Source organism: Podarcis bocagei, assembly GCF_964188305.1.
Source record: "Podarcis bocagei genome assembly, chromosome: 1".
In the NCBI taxonomy this organism is placed as follows: Eukaryota; Metazoa; Chordata; class Lepidosauria; order Squamata; family Lacertidae; genus Podarcis; species Podarcis bocagei.
Window position 1 is genome coordinate 131,793,248 of NC_138125.1, and position 19,948 is coordinate 131,813,195.

Sequence of the window (19,948 nt, forward strand, 5' to 3'; positions counted from 1 at the left end):
AAAACTAGGTGCGTCTTGTGGTCTGGTGCGTCTTATAGAGCGAAAAATACGGTACGTAGGGAGGGGGTTAGATTCCACTAGAATTGAAAACCTTTACAGTTAAACAGAACAACAACAGAAAAGTTGGTGTGTTTGGCAATGCTCTCACATGGAAAGGGTAGGAGAGGAAAGAAGACCTGGTCGGAGGGCATGCATGTTTTTGTCCCCGATCCCGAAACCCCCGTCTTCCTTGTGCATCTGAGCCTGATGAACGTGGTATTTCACTTCTGCGCAGCTCTCTTTGAAAACCCTACTGTATTTTTTGCTCTATGGCTCACTTTTTCCCTCCTAAAAAGTAAGGGGAAATGTGTGTGCGTCTTATGGAGCGAATGCAGGCTGCGCAGCTATCCCAGAAGCCAGAACAGCAAGAGGGATTGCTGCTTTCGCTGCGCAGCGATCCCTCTTGCTGTTCTGGCTTCTGAGATTCAGAATATTTTTTTCTCTTGTTTTCCTCCTCCAAAAACTAGGTGCGTCTTGTGGTCTGGTGCGTCTTATAGAGCGAAAAATGCGGTACATTTCATTTTGTTTCCTGGAAACCACAGGTAGCTAGCTGCTTTCCACAGAGTCAGGCTGTTGATTCCTCTCAACTGACAACAGCTGTCCAGCATTTTAGGCAGGGGCGCGGTGCATGCAAAACTGGTGGTGTTTTGGTGACCATCGTGTTTTTTTTGCTGTCTCTTCAGCTAAAGAGCAAAACGAAGGAGAAAGAAGTAGCCGACCAGACGCCCATAGAAGAGTTTGTAAGACACGCGCTGGCTTTTTGCGAAAGCCTGTACGACCCCTATCGCAACTGGAGGCAGAGAATTGCTGGGTAAGTGGCAATCGAGTGGGCGGTGTTTTATTGCTGCGCCGAATCTCTTTGCAGGACAAATGCCAGTGGAATGTGCCGACTTGCAAGCTCAGTGGACAGGCAATAGATGTGTATCTTTGCATTCTGTTGAAGAAATGTTTGCATGCACAGAGGAACTTGGTTTTTAGCTTCCCCCGCTGATGAAGAATATCCCGCAGTGTGTCTCCTTCCACCGCTGCTCACTGGGTACCGCGAGACTCCTTGAAAACCTGGGTTAGCACTTGCGTGGGGCGTGTGAACTCCTCTGGCACGGTCAGAGGCACCAGAAGGCAGGGAACTGCTGCTGTGATCTGTGCACTGGTGATGATGATGATCATGATAATAATAATAATAATAATAATAATAATAATAATAATATTTTTTTATTTATACCCCGCCCGCCCTGGCCAAGACCGGGCTCAGGGCGGCTAACACCGAATATAAATACAGTAAAAACATTAAAAACCAAACAAAACCCAAAAAAACAGTTGACTAAAATATTAGTTACAATACAGTTTAAAATGCAGCCTCGTTTTTGTGGTTGCCTATAGATCAAAGCCTATATATATTGGGACACGGGTGGCGCTGTGGGTTAAACCACTGAGCCTACGGCTTAGTCATGCTGGCCACATGACCCGGAAGCTGTACGCCGGCTCCCTCGGCCAATAAAGCGAGATGAGCGCCGCAACCCCAGAGTCGGTCACGACTGGACCTAATGGTCAGGGGTCCCTTTACCTTTATAAATCAAAGCCATAAGGGGAGAAAAGTCAAATATTCACCGGGGCCAACTATCCATGCTGGTCCTACATGGGCCAGGAAAAAAGAGCTGAGGGAAAATCTATATACAAAATCCCACATGAGGGGTTCCATAAAAAAAATAAATGAGGGGAGGGGGTTTAGACTGAGTCCAGACCAAAGGCCAAGCGGAACAGCTCCGTCTTGCAGGCCCTGCGGAAAGATGTCAAATCCCGCAGGGCCCTGATGTCCTGCGGTAGGGCATTCCACCAGGCCGGGGCCAGAGCTGAAAAGGCCCTGGCCCTGGTTGAAGCCAATCTAATCTCTTTGGGGCTCAGGACTTCCAAAGTGTTGTTATTTATGGACCTTAAGGTCCTCCGCTGGGCATACCAGGAGAGGCGGTCCTGTAGGTACGAGCCTTAGTGGGGCCTTAACGCTACCTTAGATAACAGGGCCTTAGTGCCCAGTTTCATGTTAAAACTGGGCTGGGTGTGTGTGTGGGATGCGTGCGCCTCTGCATGCTTTTGGACTCCGATTCCCATCAGCTGCACCCAACATAGCCTGTGGTCAGAGATGATGGGTGTCATAGTTCAGCAATGTTGGTGTGCGGACACAGGTTGTCCAACCCTGCTTTCAAACCACCACCTTGCTGTTCTCTCCCCTGTAGTATCTGTTGCTGCTTCGCTACCCGTATACCATAGTTTTCCGTGTATCAGATGAGGTTTTTTCCTAATAAAAATTAGTTTAAAATTTGGGGTCGTATTATATATGGGCAGTGCATTAAGGGACGGGGGGGCGCTGTGGGTTAAACCACAGAGCCTAGGACTTGCCAATCAGAAGGTCGGCAGTTTGAATCCCCGCGACGGGGTGAGCTCCCGTTGCTCGGTCCCTGTTCCTGCCAACCTAGCAGTTCGAAAGCATGTCAGAGTGCAAGTAGATAAATAGGTAGCACTCCGGCGGGAAGGTAAACGGCGTTTCCGTACGCTGCTCTGGTTTGCCAGAAGCGGCTTAGTCATGCTGGCCACATGACCCGGAAGCTGTACGCCGGCTCCCTCGGCCAATAAAGCGAGATGAGCGCAGCAACCCCAGAGTCGGTCACGACTGGACCTAATGATCAGGGGTCCCTATACCTTTACCTAGTGTATTGGTGGGACGTGTGATTGGTTGCTGCCGCGATCAGGAGATTGTCAGTGGCGATTGGGGCGGGTGAGTGGTGGCTGTGACAATGGCTGCTGTGTATTGGCTGCCGCTGTGACAATAGAGCGGGCGATTTGCTGCTGTTGGCGGTGAGCAGGCATATGATTGGTGCCTTTGGTGATGTGTGCGGTCATGCGGGTGAGCAATTTTCAGCAGTACCCCCTCCCAGAAAACCTAACAACTATGGACATTTCCCCCAAAAAGGTCAACAACTCTTGGCAATCTCCCCAAAGCTTAACAACTCCGCCCATTTTCTTAATTTGGAGTCCCCAAAAACAGGGGGTGTCTTAAACACAGGGCTGTGTTGTACATGGAAAAATGTGGTACTTTTTTTCAAACTTTCCTGTTAAATATTTTTTCCATTAATACGCCCCCTACTTTAAATACACCTTTTTTCAGTACATTGGGCCTATTATAACAACTGCCTTTCCAGCGTCTTGGCAAGCACAATCTGTAACTTGTTTTCTGCCATTGCTTTTGCTGCGTTATTCTTAGCCCTTGCACAAGCTCACTTTGGAACGATGTAACCGAGCCTAGAAAAGTAAAGAAACATAGCAAGATTCGTCTCCTGCGGTGTAACCTTTGCATCTTGGAAAAGGCATTCTTTTTTAATCACGCATGCAAGATATTCACTGAATAAAGGAGTGCTGGAACTTGTCATAGCTCAGTCATACATACAGACAGTTAACTAAGGAGAGAACTTTATCATATAGCATCCACTAAATGACTTATTAGTCAAGGAAATGCCATCTTTAAAGAGAGAGAGTAGGAGAGGCTAGTTTTGTTTGTTTGTGATGGGGGGGCAGAAGCAGGGGGGAACTGCATTACCCATGAAATTAGTGGGCCAGCAGCTATGGGAGACAAATGTGACTCTTATTGTGCTCATTCCATGGGAATGTGAAACTGCAGTCAATACATGCAGTCAAATAAAGACGTGGTTGACCCTTATCTTTGGCGATCACTTGTAGCCGAGTCAGATTGTCTTCCATAATCACGGTTTTAACAACGAGTCCGTAAGTGACTGTGGAGGCCAATTCTGGATCCACAGGTCCTTCCACAGTGGGGACATTGGCTACTGGGTGGGAGTTGATCACAATGTAGATTTGCCAAGCATGCCTTCCTCTTAGAACATTTCTCCCTTGCTTCTTGAGTTTGAGTGTCTTCACATTCCATGACACCTTTGGTAAAGGCTGTTCTCCAATTGGAGCGCTCGCAGGCCAGTGTTTCCCAATTGTTGGTGTTTATACTACATTTTTTAAAAATTGCCTTGAGAGAGCCTTTAAACCTTTTTTGTTGACCACCAGCATTATGCTTTCCATTTTTAAGTTTGGAATAGAGTAGTTGCTTTGGAAAACGATAATCAGGCGTCTGCACAACATGTGCTTATGTGGCACAACAAAGGAGCATACTGGCCTAGCTTGGACCAATATAAGTTGTCACATTCAGATCTTGGATTATTAAGCCATATGCTTTCGGGAGCAGCTTCTTCACTCCTCCCATTGCATGAGACTTGATGATGCCAGGACGTCATCTAAATCAGGAAACCATGTCTACCAGGATACTTAACCACAGTTTGACGGTGGGTCAAAATATTGGCGTGTTCAGAAGCTGGCAGTAGCCATTGTTTCCCAGTTTGGGCAAAACAGGAAACCGTGGTTCCCTTGAGACTTCCTGATTTGATTGTTTGCACCACAAAAGGACTGTGGCTAAAGACTCATTCATTCTGTGGCTTATTACGCTGAGATACAATCACTTAAACATGGTCACAGTATATGTAGGTACCTACCAACTTGCTTATGTGAGACGTAGCCTTCTAAATGTATGGCAAAATGGGTCACTTTGAGTAGCTGAGCTATCAATAAATCCTATTGTTTTAATTTGCCAAATTTGTAGTGTTAAAGCTGCATGTCCTTAAAGTCAGTTATGGGCTGGGTTTTGGTTTTGGTTTTATTTAAAAGTACACTGCTTAGAAATAAAGTAGTCCAAAATAGTACCCTGGTAGTTTTAAAAGTGCTGCTAATGTAATATGGAATAGGTATTTTATTGCATTTGAAGAAAAGCATGCTTTAGAATAAATAAAAAATGTGTTCTGCAGCGTCCGCCTACAAATAAATCTTACCTCTTGGTTTCTCCTTTTAAAAAAATATATAGACGAATTCTGAGCAGTGTTGAAAAAAGCAGGCAAAAGTACAAACCAGCTTCCCTCACAGTGGAGTTTGTCCCTTTCTTTTACCGTGAGTATCATTGCCTTGTTTTCTTAATGTGCTTACTTCGGAATTTTTTAAGGGATAAAATTTATTGCTGGACACTTCCAGTCTCAAGGTGACGAATACAAAATACCGTATTTTTCGCTCTATAAGATGCACCAGACCACAAGACGCACCTAGTTTTTGGAGGAGGAAAACAAGAAAAAGAATATTCTGAATCTCAGAAGCCAGAACAGCAAGAATGATCGCTGCGCAGTGAAAGCAGCATTCCATCTTGCTGTTCTGGCTTCTGGGATAGCTGCGCAGCCTGCATTCGCTCCATAAGACACACACACATTTCCCCTTACTTTTTAGGTGGGAAAAAGTGAGTCTTATAGAGCAAAAAATACGGTAATTGCTGAGAACTCCTTCGGGACATTAAGCACAGTTAAATGCAAGTTCTTAACAAATTCTTTTTGGCACATATTATCTGACCATTTCCATGCATGCCTGTGGTTGACTTTTGTGTATTTTGCCAAGGCTCACTTATTAGCTTAGCCATGGAGCTCACTTGGTGACCTTGAGTTAGTCACTGGCCCAGTTTGCATGTACAGTCGTACCTCGGAAGTCAAACGGAATCTGTTCCAGAAGTCCGTCCGACTTCCAAAACTTTCGGAAACCAAACTGCAGCTTACGATTGGCTGCAGGAAGCTCCTGCATCCAATCGGAAGCCGCAGAAGCCCCATCGAACGTTCGGGTTCCAAAGAACATTTGCAAATGGGAACACTCACTACCAGGTTTGCGGCGTTCAGGAGCCAAAATGTCTGAGCAGCAAGGTGTTCGGGATCCAAGGTATGAGTGTAAATCTAAGCCAAACCATGTTGTTGTTGTTTAATCGTTTAGTCGTGTCTGACTCTTCGTGACCCCATGGACCAGAGCACACCAGGCACTCCTGTCTTCCACTGCCTCCCGCAGTTTGGTCAAACTCATGCTGGTAGCTTCAAGAACACTGCCCAACCACCTCGTCCTCTGTAGTTCCCTTCTCCTTGTGCCCTCCATCTTTCCCAACATCAGGGTCTTCTCCAGGGAGTCTTCTCTTCTCATGAGGTGGCCAAAGTATTGGAGCCTCAGCTTCAGGATCTGTCCTTCCAGTGAGCACTCAGGGCTGATTTCCTTCAGAATGGATCTTCTTGCAGTCCATGGGACTCTCAAGTGTCTCTCCCAGCACCAGAATTCAAAAGCATCCATTCTTCAGCGATCAGCCTTCTTTATCGTCTAGCTCGCACTTCCATACATCACTACTGGGAAAACCATAGCTTTTACTATACAGACCTTTGTTGGCAAGGTGATGTCCCTAAGATACCATCTAGGTTTGTCATTGCTTTTCTCCCAAGAAGCAGGCGTCTTAATTTCGTGGCTGCTGTCACCATCTACAGTGATCATGGAGCCCAAGAAAGTAAAATCTCTCACTGCCTCCATTTCTTCCCCTTCTATTTGCCAGGAGGTGATGGGCCCAGTGGCCATGATCTTCCTTTTTTTGATGTTTTTGGATGCCAAACCATGCCTTAGTGCAAATTCCCCCAGTCCTGCTGTTGCCATGCTATCTGGGGCTAAGCCATGGTTTGACTTAGTCTTGTATCTGAAACCAGGCTCATGTTTTGTCTCCCCCCAACCCTGACCAACTACAAGCAGTAAACCTTGGTTTGAACAAACCTTGGTTTGTCTGGAGCAAGACAAACCACGAGTCCTTGGTCAGACGTAACTAAAAATTAATTTCTACGGTTTTCCCTTATACTCTAACACAAGTCAAAGGTTGCTGCTGCGAATACAAATTAAAGGTTAAATGCCAGGACCTCAGGAAGATAACCGTGATTAAATAAACTGAGCCCAACCCAATAACTGCCCCCTCCCAATCCCACCCATATGGGATCTCATCTTTGGAAGCTTACAGCAGGTAATAATTCTTGTTTGAATCAGGGTGGATTTGATTTAAATCAAACCGATTTAAATCACGATTTAAATCACTATTCAGTAAGACTTGATTTAAATCATTTTTTAACAGAAAGACCCGTTCTTGCTGGTATCATCTTAATATTCACAACCAGAGGAATGTTTCATTTTTGGAATAATAAATTTTCAGAGTAGTTTTTACAGCGATATCAAAAATTACTGATTTGGTTATACTATTAGAAATACATAGACCAATATTTATGAAATTATTGTGAGGTTTAATAAGTTAACTGTTTATATTTGAATGACTTTTCTTCTATGCTTTATGGGAAGGAGAAAAATAATCATTTCCTTAAAAACAATTTATTTAACTAAAATGATAACATTATAGCACATGTATCCATGTTTGTTAACTGATGTGGTTAAACAATTTTAAAACAACAACAACTTAGACTGAGTTTTAGCACACATGAAAACTTAAATCCTTATTTCCTGATGAATAGCCTTTGGACTATAATGTAACTTAAATAGAAAGCTATCTTGAGAAGGATTTTTCTTCCGAAAGCGTTTTATTTTAAAAATATGATTTTTTTTAAAAAAATCCGATTTAATTTTTTTTTTAAAAAAAAAACCCCTGCAACTACACAATTCAGGCAGTTTCAGACCACTTTGTACAGTCCCAAAGAATCCTGCGAACTAGTTTGTTAAGAATGGCATGGGTTGATAAGTGACCCCTGATCCGAGATCTAGCGTTCTCAGAGTTCCCTAGGGACAGGGGTTGACTGTAAAAACCACTCTGGAAATTACTGCTAACGTGGCTTCCCCCCAAGCTATTTACCCTTACATAAAGGTTTTTTAAAAAATTCCAAAATGTAGTTTTTGTTTCAATAGCTAGCTTGTTTTGAGACTTGGGCATCTCCACTGCCAGCTTCATTTAAAAATGGTGACATTTTAACAGTGCTGGTTGGTGACGTTACTCAGAGATTTTTATGGTGCTAATTTCAAACAAAATAATCTTGTGGCTTTGGCAGCAGCTCGTTCATCTGCGTAAAGTTATTGCTATGGTAACAGCTTCCAGGTTAATGTTTATTGCTGAGAAAAATTCCTTAGGCTACTTGTAATTCCCTTCTGCTAGGTATGCTTTGAGCAAAGAATACAGTGTAATGATTTTTCAATGGAAGGGGGAGATTTTAGGCTCGTTCTAGTTTTTGCCAATAGGAGGTTTTTTGTGCATTTTGGGCACTGTGAATGTTTAAGAGTTTTTTGCTACATAAAATTTTATTGGATTCTATGTCAGTATATAAAATCTCTGTGCACTTAATAGCACCTTTTAAATGGTTGCATTCTCACATAATACTAAACTACGATTTAGCATTATGTGGAAAAAATGCAGTGAGCCTCAGACTTTCATTCTCCCTGCCTCATCTTCACTTTTCTCCTCCGGCACACCCTAGAGGAGATGTCCAGAAATGTCCATTTCTGTTTCAGGCTAACTACAGCTTGTCACAAAGTCTGAACTGGGACAAATGTTGGTTAGTTTTGACAGCGGTTTGTGAAAACAAGCCAACTTCAAACCGTAGTTTATGAAGCTGCCTTGTTTTCGCTAACCACGGTCAAGGTTTAAGTGTGACACTAAACTGTGGTTAATCTGAGATGAAAGCAGAAGTTTCCAATCTTCTCGTGGCTGTGTTCAGGGAATCTTGGTGTGCTTCCTTACCGCTCGTATATTGACAAAATAGAGAAGAGAAAATGACTATGTTTTGATGTGTTTTAGTGCATTCTTTTGCAACTTGGGGTTCTCAGATGTTCCTGGACTTAAACTCAGTATCATCCTTTAACATTAGCTAATCTAGCGAAAATCATGGCCACTGGTCCCATCACCTCCTGGCAAACAGAGGGGGAAGAAATGGAGGCAGTGAGAGATTTTACTTTCTTGGGCTGCATGATCACTGCAGATGGTGACAGCAGCCACAAAATTAAAAGACGCCTGCTTCTTGGGAGAAAAGCAATGACAAACCTAGACAGCATCTTAAAAAGCAGAGATATCACCTTGCCAACAACGGTCCGTATAGTTAAAGCTATGGTTTTCCCAGTAGTGATGTATGGAAGTGAGAGCTGGACCATAAAGAAGGCTGATCGCCGAAGAATTGATGCTTTTGAATTCTGGTGCTGGAGGAGACTCTTGAGAGTCCCATGGACTGCAAGAAGATCCATTCTGAAGGAAATCAGCCCTGAGTGCTCACTGGAAGGACAGATCCTGAAGCTGAGGCTCCAATACTTTGGCCACCTCATGAGAAGAGAAGACTCCCTGGAAAAGACCCTGATGTTGGGAAAGATAGAGGGCACAAGGAGAAGGGGATGGGAGAGGACGAGATGGTTGGACAGTGTTCTCGAAGCTACCAGCATGAGTTTGACCAAACTGCGGGAGGCAGTGGAAGACAGGAGTGCCTGGTGTGCTCTGGTCCATGTGGTCACAAAGAGTCGGACACGACTGAACGACTAAACAACAACAACAAATCTAGCATCTGAAGACCCAAAGTTGAGGAAGGCTGGCTTAGTGAGATGTGAACACACCTAACCTCCTCCTCAGTTCATCTGTTGTCTCTTTCCTTTCCTTCGCCAACATATCTAGGAGGCGTTTGGAAGTTTTGCTTCTGCATTTGATTAATCTTACTTTGCGGTGTTCTTTGTACCTTTTAACCTGTGCTTAATCTTAACTGGGGCTAGTTTAAACAAGCGAGCTTCTGAAACCATGGTTTGGAACCAACTGTAGTTAAAATGATCCACAGTTTGAATGCTGGGAGAACAAAACAAACTACAGTTTTTACTAAAAGTTCAAGCAAAAAATTTTCCCATCCCAGCTGCACTGCTATGTTTCTCTGAAGGATGCTTTACTACTACATAGTTAAATGTGACAATTTGGAAAGGTGGATTTAACTGAAACGGTGGCTTAATTTTACCACTATAACTAAACATTGATTATAGGCCTTCTGGCGTTGAGCTAGGCAGCTGGTCCCGGAGCTCCCAGATAACACAGTTTTAATTGGGCTTAACTTGTTTTAAATCACCTGTTTTTATGTCTTAAAAAAAGGCAGATTTGATTATAGATTTGAGGGTTGACTTCATTATGAAAATAAAAATAGGAGCTGCGTATTTGTACAGTAATTGTTTTTGATATATATTATTTGACCATGTGGCTACAAATCTTTTAGCTCGAAGTTAATGTGCCTGCAACTTCTTCTCTTCTTTCAGAGTGTTTTCAAGAAAGTGAGCATCTCAAAGAGAGCTTGAAGTGTTGTTTGCTACACCTCTTTGGAGCGATTGTGGCTGGTGGTCAGGTGAGAATCCCAACAAATATTGGCGTCATCTTATTGACTGAAGGACGCAGCCGTGATGCCAGAAAGACCTTGAACTTCAGCATGATTGTTGCAGCCCCCCCCCCGGCTCCTCAAATCTTAGCAAGAAACAGATATGTGGAGACCAGATAGGCAGGAGTAGAAGGAAAATGCTCATTGCCACTATTTTGTACATGCTTAAGAGTTTGCGCGGTACTATGATAGTGAAGTATCCTCCTGCCATGACACTTTCTGTAAGCGGAAAGACGATATTTGGATTCTGCACATAGAAATCACTCATCAACTTTGTCCAGATAAAATGATAAGGTTTTAAAAACAATTCGATATACAGTGGTTCGATATACCTTGGTTCTCAAACTTAATCCATTCCAGAAGTTCCAAAGTTCCGTTCCAAAACCAAGGCGTGCTTTCCCATAGAAAGTAGTTCAAAATGTATTAATCCATTCCAGACTTTTTAAAACCACCCCTAAAACAGCTATTTAACATGAATTTTACTATCTAACGAGACCATTGATCCATAAAATGAAAGCAATAATCAGTGTACTATATTATAAAATAAATAAGACAGTATTGTCTTATTTGGTGCTGTGGTCTAAACCACAGAGCCTAGGGCTTGCCAATCGGAAGGTCAGCAGTTCGAATCCCCATGACGGGGTGAGCTCCCGTTGTTCGGTCCCAGCTCCTGCCCCCCCCGCAGTTCGAAAGCACGTCAAGTGCAAGCAGATAAATAGGTACCGCTCCGGCGGGAAGGTAAATGGTGTTTCCGTGTGCTGCTCTAGTTCACCAGAAGTGGCTTAGTCATGCTGCCCACATGACCTGGAAGCTGTACGCCGGCTTCCTCGGCCAATAAAGCGAGATGAGCGCCGCAACCCCAGAGTCATCCACGACTGGACCTAATGGTCAGGGGTCCCTTTACCTTTAAGACAGTATTATAGATGATAAAAATTAAAATTACATTTTTTTCTTACCTGCACTGATGATAGTCATTGTTTGGATGGGGGGCTTTTATCCATTTCCACAGTCACACAATCAATCAATCAATCGATCAGTAGCTGAATTGGGTTCCACACAGCCACAAAAACAAATTAACCGAATAAACCTCAAAAACAAAAATGCAAAATAAATAGCAAAAACAAAAGCGCCAAACGTAATCCGTTCCGGAAGTCCATTTGACTTCTGAAATGTTTGAAAACCAAGGTGCAGCTTCTGATAGGTGCAGGTGCCCCGGAAACAATAGCCGCTTCGGACGTTTGGCTTCCGAAAAACACTCGAAAACCGGAACACTTACTTTCGACTTTTCGGCTTTTGAGAACCAAGGTACCACTGTACCAAACTGGGTGTTGTTGTTTTTTTTGCTGTTTGTTTGTTTCAAGGTTTGCTGATATAATGTCCTGGTATTGAGAGAATTCTATTGTTGACTTTAGAGAAACGCTCTCCAAGCCATATCTCCTGCCACCATGGAAGTCTTGATGCGCGTACTGGCAGACTGCGACGCGTGGGACAGCCGAGACCCCGACGAAGTGAGCAGGAAGGCCGAGCTGACGCTGAAGTGCCTGACGGAAGTGGTTCACATCCTTCTGACCAGCAGCTCGGACCAGCGGCAAGTGGAGACCAGCACCATATTGGAGAACTACTTCAAGCTGCTCAACTCCGACCACACGGCTTTGCCGAACTCGCGGAGGTCCCGGCAGTGGGAGAGCCGATTCATAGCGCTACAGATTCAAATGCTGAGTGAGTGTGACGCCCCTTCTGGGAGTTGGGAAAAGGGGGGGGCAGGGTTGAGGTTTCTCCCTGGAACCATTTGCTTTTAGGGGTGGCAACATAGAATAATCTTGTGCGTAATAAAAAAAATACAAAGTGAGACATTAAGGAAATCCAAAGGGAAAATATGAAGAACAGAGGTTCTGACGAACGGATTATTAAAAACACGTGAGGTAAACGGTGGAAGTCTTTTTAAAAAAAACACACAACACTTTATTTAAGGTAGATAAAGACAAGATGAAATTATACAGTTGAATATAAATATAGATGGGAAACGGCTATGTATTGTGAGTACTTATCTACTTTTAAAAATTTTCACCTATGATCTTTTTCTTTTACTTCTTTATTCTTTCTTTGTTCTTTTTTCTGATATCTTATTTTTCATTTCACTGCTTTATTGTGAATAGCATTTTATAGAGGTATAAATAACTGTAAATATGAAAAGAGACAAAATATTCTCTAATTTTTTCCCCTTGGTTAGATGTATTTTCTTTTTCTTTTGTATTTTCTTTTGTTGTGTATATGTATGTTTTCTAATTTGTACTTAATAAAAATATTAAAATTAAAATTAAAAAAGGGGGTGGCAACATTTGTGCTCCTCCAGATGTTGCTGGACTCCCACCATCCTTGACCATTGGCTATGCCATCTGAGTTGGTTGGGAGTTTCAACAACATTCCCCATCCTCGCTTTAGGGAGTGCTGACCACGCTGCCTCGTGCCCTTTCTGTTGAGTCACTTTTTGTGACTGGTGTGTAATGATGGCTTCCAAATGAAACTGCTTCAGAAGGCTGACACAATCGAGATACCGTATTTTTCGCTCTATAGGACGCACCGGATCATAGGAGGGGGAGAACAGGAAAAAATAAATTCTCCCCCTCTCTGCTCAGCCCCTTCCATTTCTCCTCCGGCTTCGCTGAAGGGGCGCTGCGCAGCTTTCCCACTCTGCTGAAGCCAGGAGAGTCTTGCTCTCCCGGCTTCAGCAAAAGGAACCTGAAGCCTTTGGAGCGCAGCACGAGTTCCCGCTGCGCTCCAAAGGCTTCAGGCAGCTATCCCTGAAGCCTGGAGAGTGAGAGGGGTCGGTGTGCACCGACCCCTCTCGCTCTCCAGGCTTCAGCGAAAACAACGCGAAGCCTCCGGAGTGCGGAGGGAGTGCTCCCTCTGCGCTTCGGAGGCTTTGCGTTGCTATTGCTGAAGCCAAGGAGCCTGTGTTCGCTCCATAGGATGCACACACATTTCCCCTTAATTTTTGGAGGGGGGAAGTGCGTCCTATAGAGCGAAAAATACGGTATATACTTAGTTGCCTCCTAAGTGCAGTAGATTCTAAACATACACAAAAACTACTGGCAGCATCCAGCATCTGAAATAACTCTCTCAAATTATAATAACTTTATCACTGATTCACAGTGGGGGGAGAGAATATATAAAATCACCTGTGTTTCCTCTGCGCGTTTCCTGGAAAAGGAAAACAAGCACATCTTACATAGTCTTCAGTTTCACCTAGCCAGTGTTTGTGTACACGTGGTATTTATTTATTTAGGCATTTTCGGTGCTGGTCTTCAATATTTGTAATACCGGGGGAGCTTGCATTAAGCCAATTGCAAGTATTAAAAAAAACCGGTCAGCTAAAAAACACACAACCATTTCGGATGTGTCTATTCAGTTCTCCCAGAAGCAGACAAAAGAATGTGTCCTTCTCTGCCACCCCTCACCTGTAAGAACATAATCATGCTGTTCCCACACTTCCAAGTGTACCTGTAAATGGGCTAAGTTTTTGCACTCTTGGAAGCCAGTGCAATGAGTCCCTCTAGAGCAGTGTTTCCCAACCTTTTTTGGGCAAAGGCACACTTGTTTGATGAAAAAAATCTCGAGGCACACCACCATTACAGCCCCGTGACGTCAGCGCGCAGCGTCACGCCGGGAGGGACGCACGAAAGTGTAAGTTTCAATTTTTTCCCCTCCCCCTTGCCGGGGAACCTCCAAGCTTTGGGGGTGGGGGGGGGGAGGAGGCAGCAAAGCGAGGCAGGAAAGAGAGCGCGGCTTGGCTGGGTGAGCTTTGGCAGGGGCAGGGAATGAGAGCCGCGAGGCGGGCGCTGCGGACGGAGGCGCTGCCCGCCGAGCTCGCAGGCAGCCAGGCAGGCAGACGGCGAGAGCCCCGCGCTGGGTGGCCTCTCCTCGCCGCCGCCGCCTCGCCTCCCTCCAGGCAACATCTCGCGGCACACCAGGCAACATCTCGCGGCACACTAGTGTGCCGCGGAACAGTGGTTGGGAAACACTGCTCTAGAGCAATGAGACTGTCACCCCCTGCCACTCCTGTCCCTCATGCCCTCCCTAAATCTATTTGGGAGGGTTGGGAGAACCCCAGAACAGCGGGGAGGAGGAAGAGGGGAGATTGTTCTGTCTGGCAAGCAGAAATGCTTGCACTGACGCGACGATCTCCTTAGCACAATGTTGCATTCCACCTTATATTTCTTAGGTAGTAAAGGTAAAGGGTAAAGGGACCCCTGACCATTAGGCCCAGTCATGGCCGACTCTGGGGTTGCAGCGCTCACCTCGCTTTATTGGCCGAGGGAGCCAGCGTACAGCTTCCGGGTCATGTGGCCAGCATGACTAAGCCGCTTCTGTCGAACCAGAGCAGCGCACGGAAACGCCGTTTCCCTTCCCGCCCGAGCGGTACCTATTTATCTACTTGCACTGGTGTGCTTTCAAATTGCTAGGTTGGCAGGAGCAGGGACCGAGCAACGGGCACTCACTCCGTCACGGGGATTCGAACCGCTGACCTTCTGATCAGCAAGTCCTAGGATCTGTGGTTTAACCTACAGCGCCACCCGCGTCCCCTTCTTAGGTAGTAGTAGCTGATAATTTCCCATCTTGCAACAAATGTGCCCCTTTGGTTTCAGATAGTAGATGGGTAGATGAGTCAAAAAAGTCTGGAACACAAATCTTCACAGCCTTCTGGCAGCTATAGTGGCCTATTTACCAGAAGTCATGTATTTAGCATTAATTCTGGAAGTGTGTACTTGATTCTGACCAAACTAAGCCCCCTAGAGCGAAATGTCAAATTATATACTGTATTTCTCTTTGATTTTCACTTTCACCTCCTTAGATACCATCACCGCCATGTTAGACTGCACAGACAGGCCTGTTCTGCAAGCCATTTTCCTTAACAGCAACTGCTTTGAACATCTGATTCGCCTGCTGCAAAATTGCAAGGTAAACAGAAGGTTGTATAAGAGCTAATCTTTATTTCTTAAAAATACTATCCAGCTTTTGTAAGAGCTCAGTTGTTCCTAATACCTTGTCCATACATTAGATAAAATCTTCACCATTGCTGTGTACAAAATAACTCGATGCGAGCAGCAATGTTACCTTGCCAAGGAACAACTTGTACTTCTTCCATGTACTTAATACTCTGAATGCTTCAAGAGCCTTTGAGGCGGCAGTGGGGGCGTGTGTGTGTTTTTGGATTGTTATGCAGATATGCATCTTTTACTCCAGATGCCCTTAAAATTGTTATGTTGGTGTCAGGGGCAGGCCGTGAAAAGTAAATTAATATCACGTTTCTCTCGCCAAGCACACAATCCACAAGTTTTCTTTTTAGTTTCCTATAGTTCTTTGTTAATCTAGATAGCAGTGAATCATGTGGCAAGCCTCTTTTTGTACAGAAGTAGCTGAATGCTTCAGAAAAGTGCTTTCTCCTAGTCATATTGGGTGTGCTGTTTCTTTCAGTGCAGCAGAATTAGCAAATAATTTGCAAACTGGGAGCCATCCTTGGAGTTAAGTGCTTTCTATCCTTCCCGCCTGCTCCAGAGTAATTTCTTTCTCTCTTCCTCTCTTGTTACCATATGGTTTGGGCTTCAGTCCTATACACCTGGGAGTAAATCCTACGGAACACAGTGGGACTTTCTTCTGAGTAGACAGGCATAGAATCGCTCCTGCATGTCCACTTTCACAAAAGATGGTTAACGTTAACCGTGGTTCCCATGCAAACCTAGGACTGGGCTATTAGAAGGTTTGCAGACCCTTGTTAAGAGAACCCTGGCTGGCATTAACCATTTTAGTGCTGATACAGTGGTACCTCGGGTTAAGTACTTAATTCGTTCTGGAGGTCCGTTCTTAACCTGAAACTGTTCTTAACCTGAAGCACCACTTTAACTAAAGGGGCCTCCAGCTGCCGCCGTGCCGCCAGAGCACGGTTTCTGTTCTCATCCTGAAGCAAAGTTCTTAACCTGAGGTACTATTTCTGGGTTAGCGGAGTCTGTAACCTGAAGCGTATGTAACCCGAGGTACCACTGTACATGTCTAGCACTCTGAAGCATGGCTAACAAACATGGAAGGGAGGATTCACTCTGGAGAGGGGAAGGTGAGAGAGAGAGAGAACGTTTCCCAAACCCTGGATCCTAGTCTGCAAATTATTGAAGAACGTCACCTTTTATGCCTATGCAATACCTTTGTGTGTGGAATTGCATCTTGCCAACAAGATATTTACTATGCTCTTTTGAAATCAGTGGGACTTACTTCTGTGTAAGCCAGGATAGGGCTGTGATACTAGTCCCGGTAAACAACATTCAATATAGTTTCATTCTCAATGCCTAATAGCCTTGCAAAATCAATGATCCAGTAGTTGTTAATTCCTGAGATGTCAGTGTTGGTCTTACTTGCAGAGGGAATCCTAAGGTTGGGTTGTTTAAACCCATCAATTAGCTCAGGTCATGGCTATGTTTCCTTTCTGTGCTGTTTATCACCGAAGCACATTATGTAGCTGCTGTACTTGCCCTGGCCCCCTCCCTAGTGGTTAAGAGCAGTAGTCTCGTAATCTGGTGAACCAGGTTTGCGTCTCCGCTCCTCCACATGCAGCTGCTGGGTGACCTTGGGCCAGTCACACTTCTCTGAAGTCTCTCAGCCCCACTCATCTCACAGAGTGTTTGTTGTGGGGGAGGAAGGGAAAGGAGAATGTTAGCCGCTTTGAGACTCCTTCGGGTAGTGATAAAGCGGGATATCAAATCCAAACTTCTTCTTCTGGGGGGACAGGCAGCATGGAAAAAATCATGGAAGGCAACAGCGTCCTTCTTGTGGATAGGTTTCCAGCATGTGCTATGATGCACAGAACAGAGGATGTTTGGGTTTTTTGGGGGGGCAAGGCTGTGTATTTACTTCGTATCAGGCAGTAGTTCTGTAAGGTAGGGTTGCCGTGTTTCAAGAAGTAAAATGTTGTTGAGCGTTTTTGGGGGGAGAAATCTCCCCAAAGGTTGTGAGCTTTTCTTTTGGGGAATGAACCTCAAAGTTGTTGAGTTTTTCCCCCCAGGGGATTCGCCCCCAAAAGGCAAAAAAGTGAGATTCAAACACACACCTCCCGGTTCTCTTGGCAAAAACCTGGACATTTTGCCGATTTTTTGAATTTCCCCTAGTAGTTAATTTTGCCGTTTGAATCTGGACGTATGACAACCCTATAAGGCCATCCCAGGTCCCTCTAGGCTTTCCAGCTCATCCGACTTGGCTGAGCTGATGAACTGCAGCACACATTTCTAGCCACTACAGTGGTACCTCGGTTTAAGAACTTAATTCGTTCCGGAGGTCTGTTCTTAACCTGAAACTGTTCTTAACCTGAAGCACCACTTTAGCTAATGGGGCCTCCTGCTGCCGCCGTGCCGCCGGAGCACGATTTCTGTTCTCATCCTGAAGCAAAGTTCTTACCAAGGTAATATTTATAGGTTAGAGGAGTCTGTAACCTGAAGCGTATGTAACCTGAAGCGTATGTAACCCGAGGTACCACTGTACTGTGTTTGATGGACCAGTGAGTCTCCACCCCCATCGTTCAGCCTGGACACTGAGATCCAGCGCCAAGGGCCTTCTCGGTGGTGGCGCCCACCCTGTGGAACACCCTCCCTTGTGAAGGATGTGAAGGAAATAAGCAGCTATCCTATCTTTAAAAGACATCTGAAGGCAGCCCTGTTTAGGGAAGTTTTTAATATTTAATGCTGTACTGTTTTTAACACTCGATTGGGAGCCGCCCAGAGTGACTGGGGAAACTCAGCCAGATGGGCTGGGTATAAATAATAAATTATTATTATTATTATCATTATTATTATTATTAGTGCTTCTGGGGTTTCTGCCGATTTTTCTCTTCATGATACATCCCCACGCAGTGCATTGGATTACATTCTGAATAGTGCCCCTCATCCTTGAGAGCATTTTTTAGGGTTATGTTGGGCATTCATGGGTGCTGGAGCGATGGGCATGGCATGTGTGGGTATGTGTTGGGCAACCTGAACAATCTATAATGGCTAACATCGTCACCATTGTTGTTATTATTAATTACTATTGTTACATTTATATCCTGACTTTTTCCCCGGGCAGGGTTTCAAGGCAGCTTACTGATAAAATAAGAACAGCTAAAAACATAGGGGCAGGGAAATGATTAAAATAATAATTAAATAATTAAACATTTGTGTGTTTTGTGCTAGTTTTGGGGTCCCCCCTTTTTTTTTGGTCATGTTGAACTCACGTAGGTTACTTCATAATGTTCTTTTTCCTTGTACTTCCATAAATTATGTTAGGTATGTTTTTCCCTCACATATGCGGAGGGAAAACGTCTTGCGCTTGAAGGAGCAGACCCTTATAATGGTCCCAAGGCGTGGTTTGGAGTAATAATAATAATAATAATTTATTTATACCCCGTCCTTCCTGGTTCAAAAACCAGGCTCAGGGCGGCTAACAACAAATTTAAAACACTTTAAAACACTTAATTATAAAAGCAGCATAAAATACAGTATAAAAACATGAATAACAATAAAAATCAAAAATTCAGTTAAATAATCCCCAGGGCTAGCTGGGTCGTTGTGAGGATAGAATTGGGGAGGTGTCCATGTCCCAGCTTGGCTAGGGAAGACCTAACTCTCCAGATTTCAGTTGTGATTTAAGAGAGTGGGATCACACCATCAGGATAAAAGTGTTCCCTCTCCCTCAAGATAGATAGATAGATAATACTTTATTCGGCTATAAGCCCACAAGGTAAAACAAATCAATAGATAAAAATCAATAGATAAAATCAATAGCATTTTACAATCTAAAATATCAACTAAAATATTTCAACGCATAATCTCTAGATGTACCGTGTTATGGGCTTGAAGATAAAGATGGTGCATAGAGTTTACTGAATTTTTAATAGTCATGCAGCATTCCATGAAGTCTTGTATATGACAGAACTGAAATCAGGAATCTAGCAACCTGTAATGTTCTATAAGAGTCAATGTCCTGGAGTAGATAAGCTAGATGTAATTCAGGTGGTTTAGCAGCAATTTCCCTGGCCTTAACTAGAGAGTCAGTGTGATGCTTGAGCAGCTTGGAGGAAAAGCGGAATACAGTGGTACCTCTGCTTACGTACTTAATTTGTTCCGGAGGTCCGTTCTCAACCTGAAACTGTTCTGAAGCACCACTTTAGCTAATGGGGCCTCCTGCTGCTTCTGCGCCGCCAGAGCACGATTTCTGTTCTCATCCTGAAGCAAAGTTCTTAACCCGAGGTAATATTTCTGGGTTAGCGGAGTCTGTAACCTGAAGCCTATGTAACCTGAAGCGTATGTAACCCGAGGTACCACTGTATAAATGAAATAAGCATAAGGAAATAACTACTTGTTGATATCCGTCTGTCTCGAGAGACAATGGAGTTTGCACGTGCAGCGGTGAAGTCAAACCACTATGTTAGCAGCACCAAAGTGACTTTCTTGGGGTGCAAGCCTGGGCAGCGTATATGGAGGTCCTGGGATGCCCAGATAAGACCCACCTTTTGGCCTCGTTGATTTGGGCCTGCCTGGTGTTTTTACATGAGTAGAATGTGTGCTTTTATTTAAAATGCATCTCTGGGTTATTTGTGGGGCATAGGAATTCGTTCATATTTTGTT

At 44.3% G+C, this 19,948-nt stretch overlaps 1 protein-coding gene across 4 annotated transcripts in view; it reads left to right on the forward strand.

The window, feature by feature from the left end:
• NBEAL1 (neurobeachin like 1) overlaps positions 1-19,948 on the forward strand; it is a 142,931-nt gene that overhangs the window by 36,636 nt on the left and 86,347 nt on the right. For all 4 annotated transcript variants that reach the window (XR_014007218.1, XM_081190962.1, XM_081190961.1 and 1 more), the window contains exons 6-10: positions 723-850; positions 4,952-5,034; positions 10,189-10,274; positions 11,717-12,023; positions 15,157-15,263. Coding sequence is in view for 3 of the 4 variants with exons in the window: in XM_081190962.1 (XP_081047088.1) it covers positions 723-850; positions 4,952-5,034; positions 10,189-10,274; positions 11,717-12,023; positions 15,157-15,263 (711 nt within the window). In the remaining variant the exon portion in view is untranslated. The remainder of the gene's footprint in view (positions 1-722; positions 851-4,951; positions 5,035-10,188; positions 10,275-11,716; positions 12,024-15,156; positions 15,264-19,948) is intronic.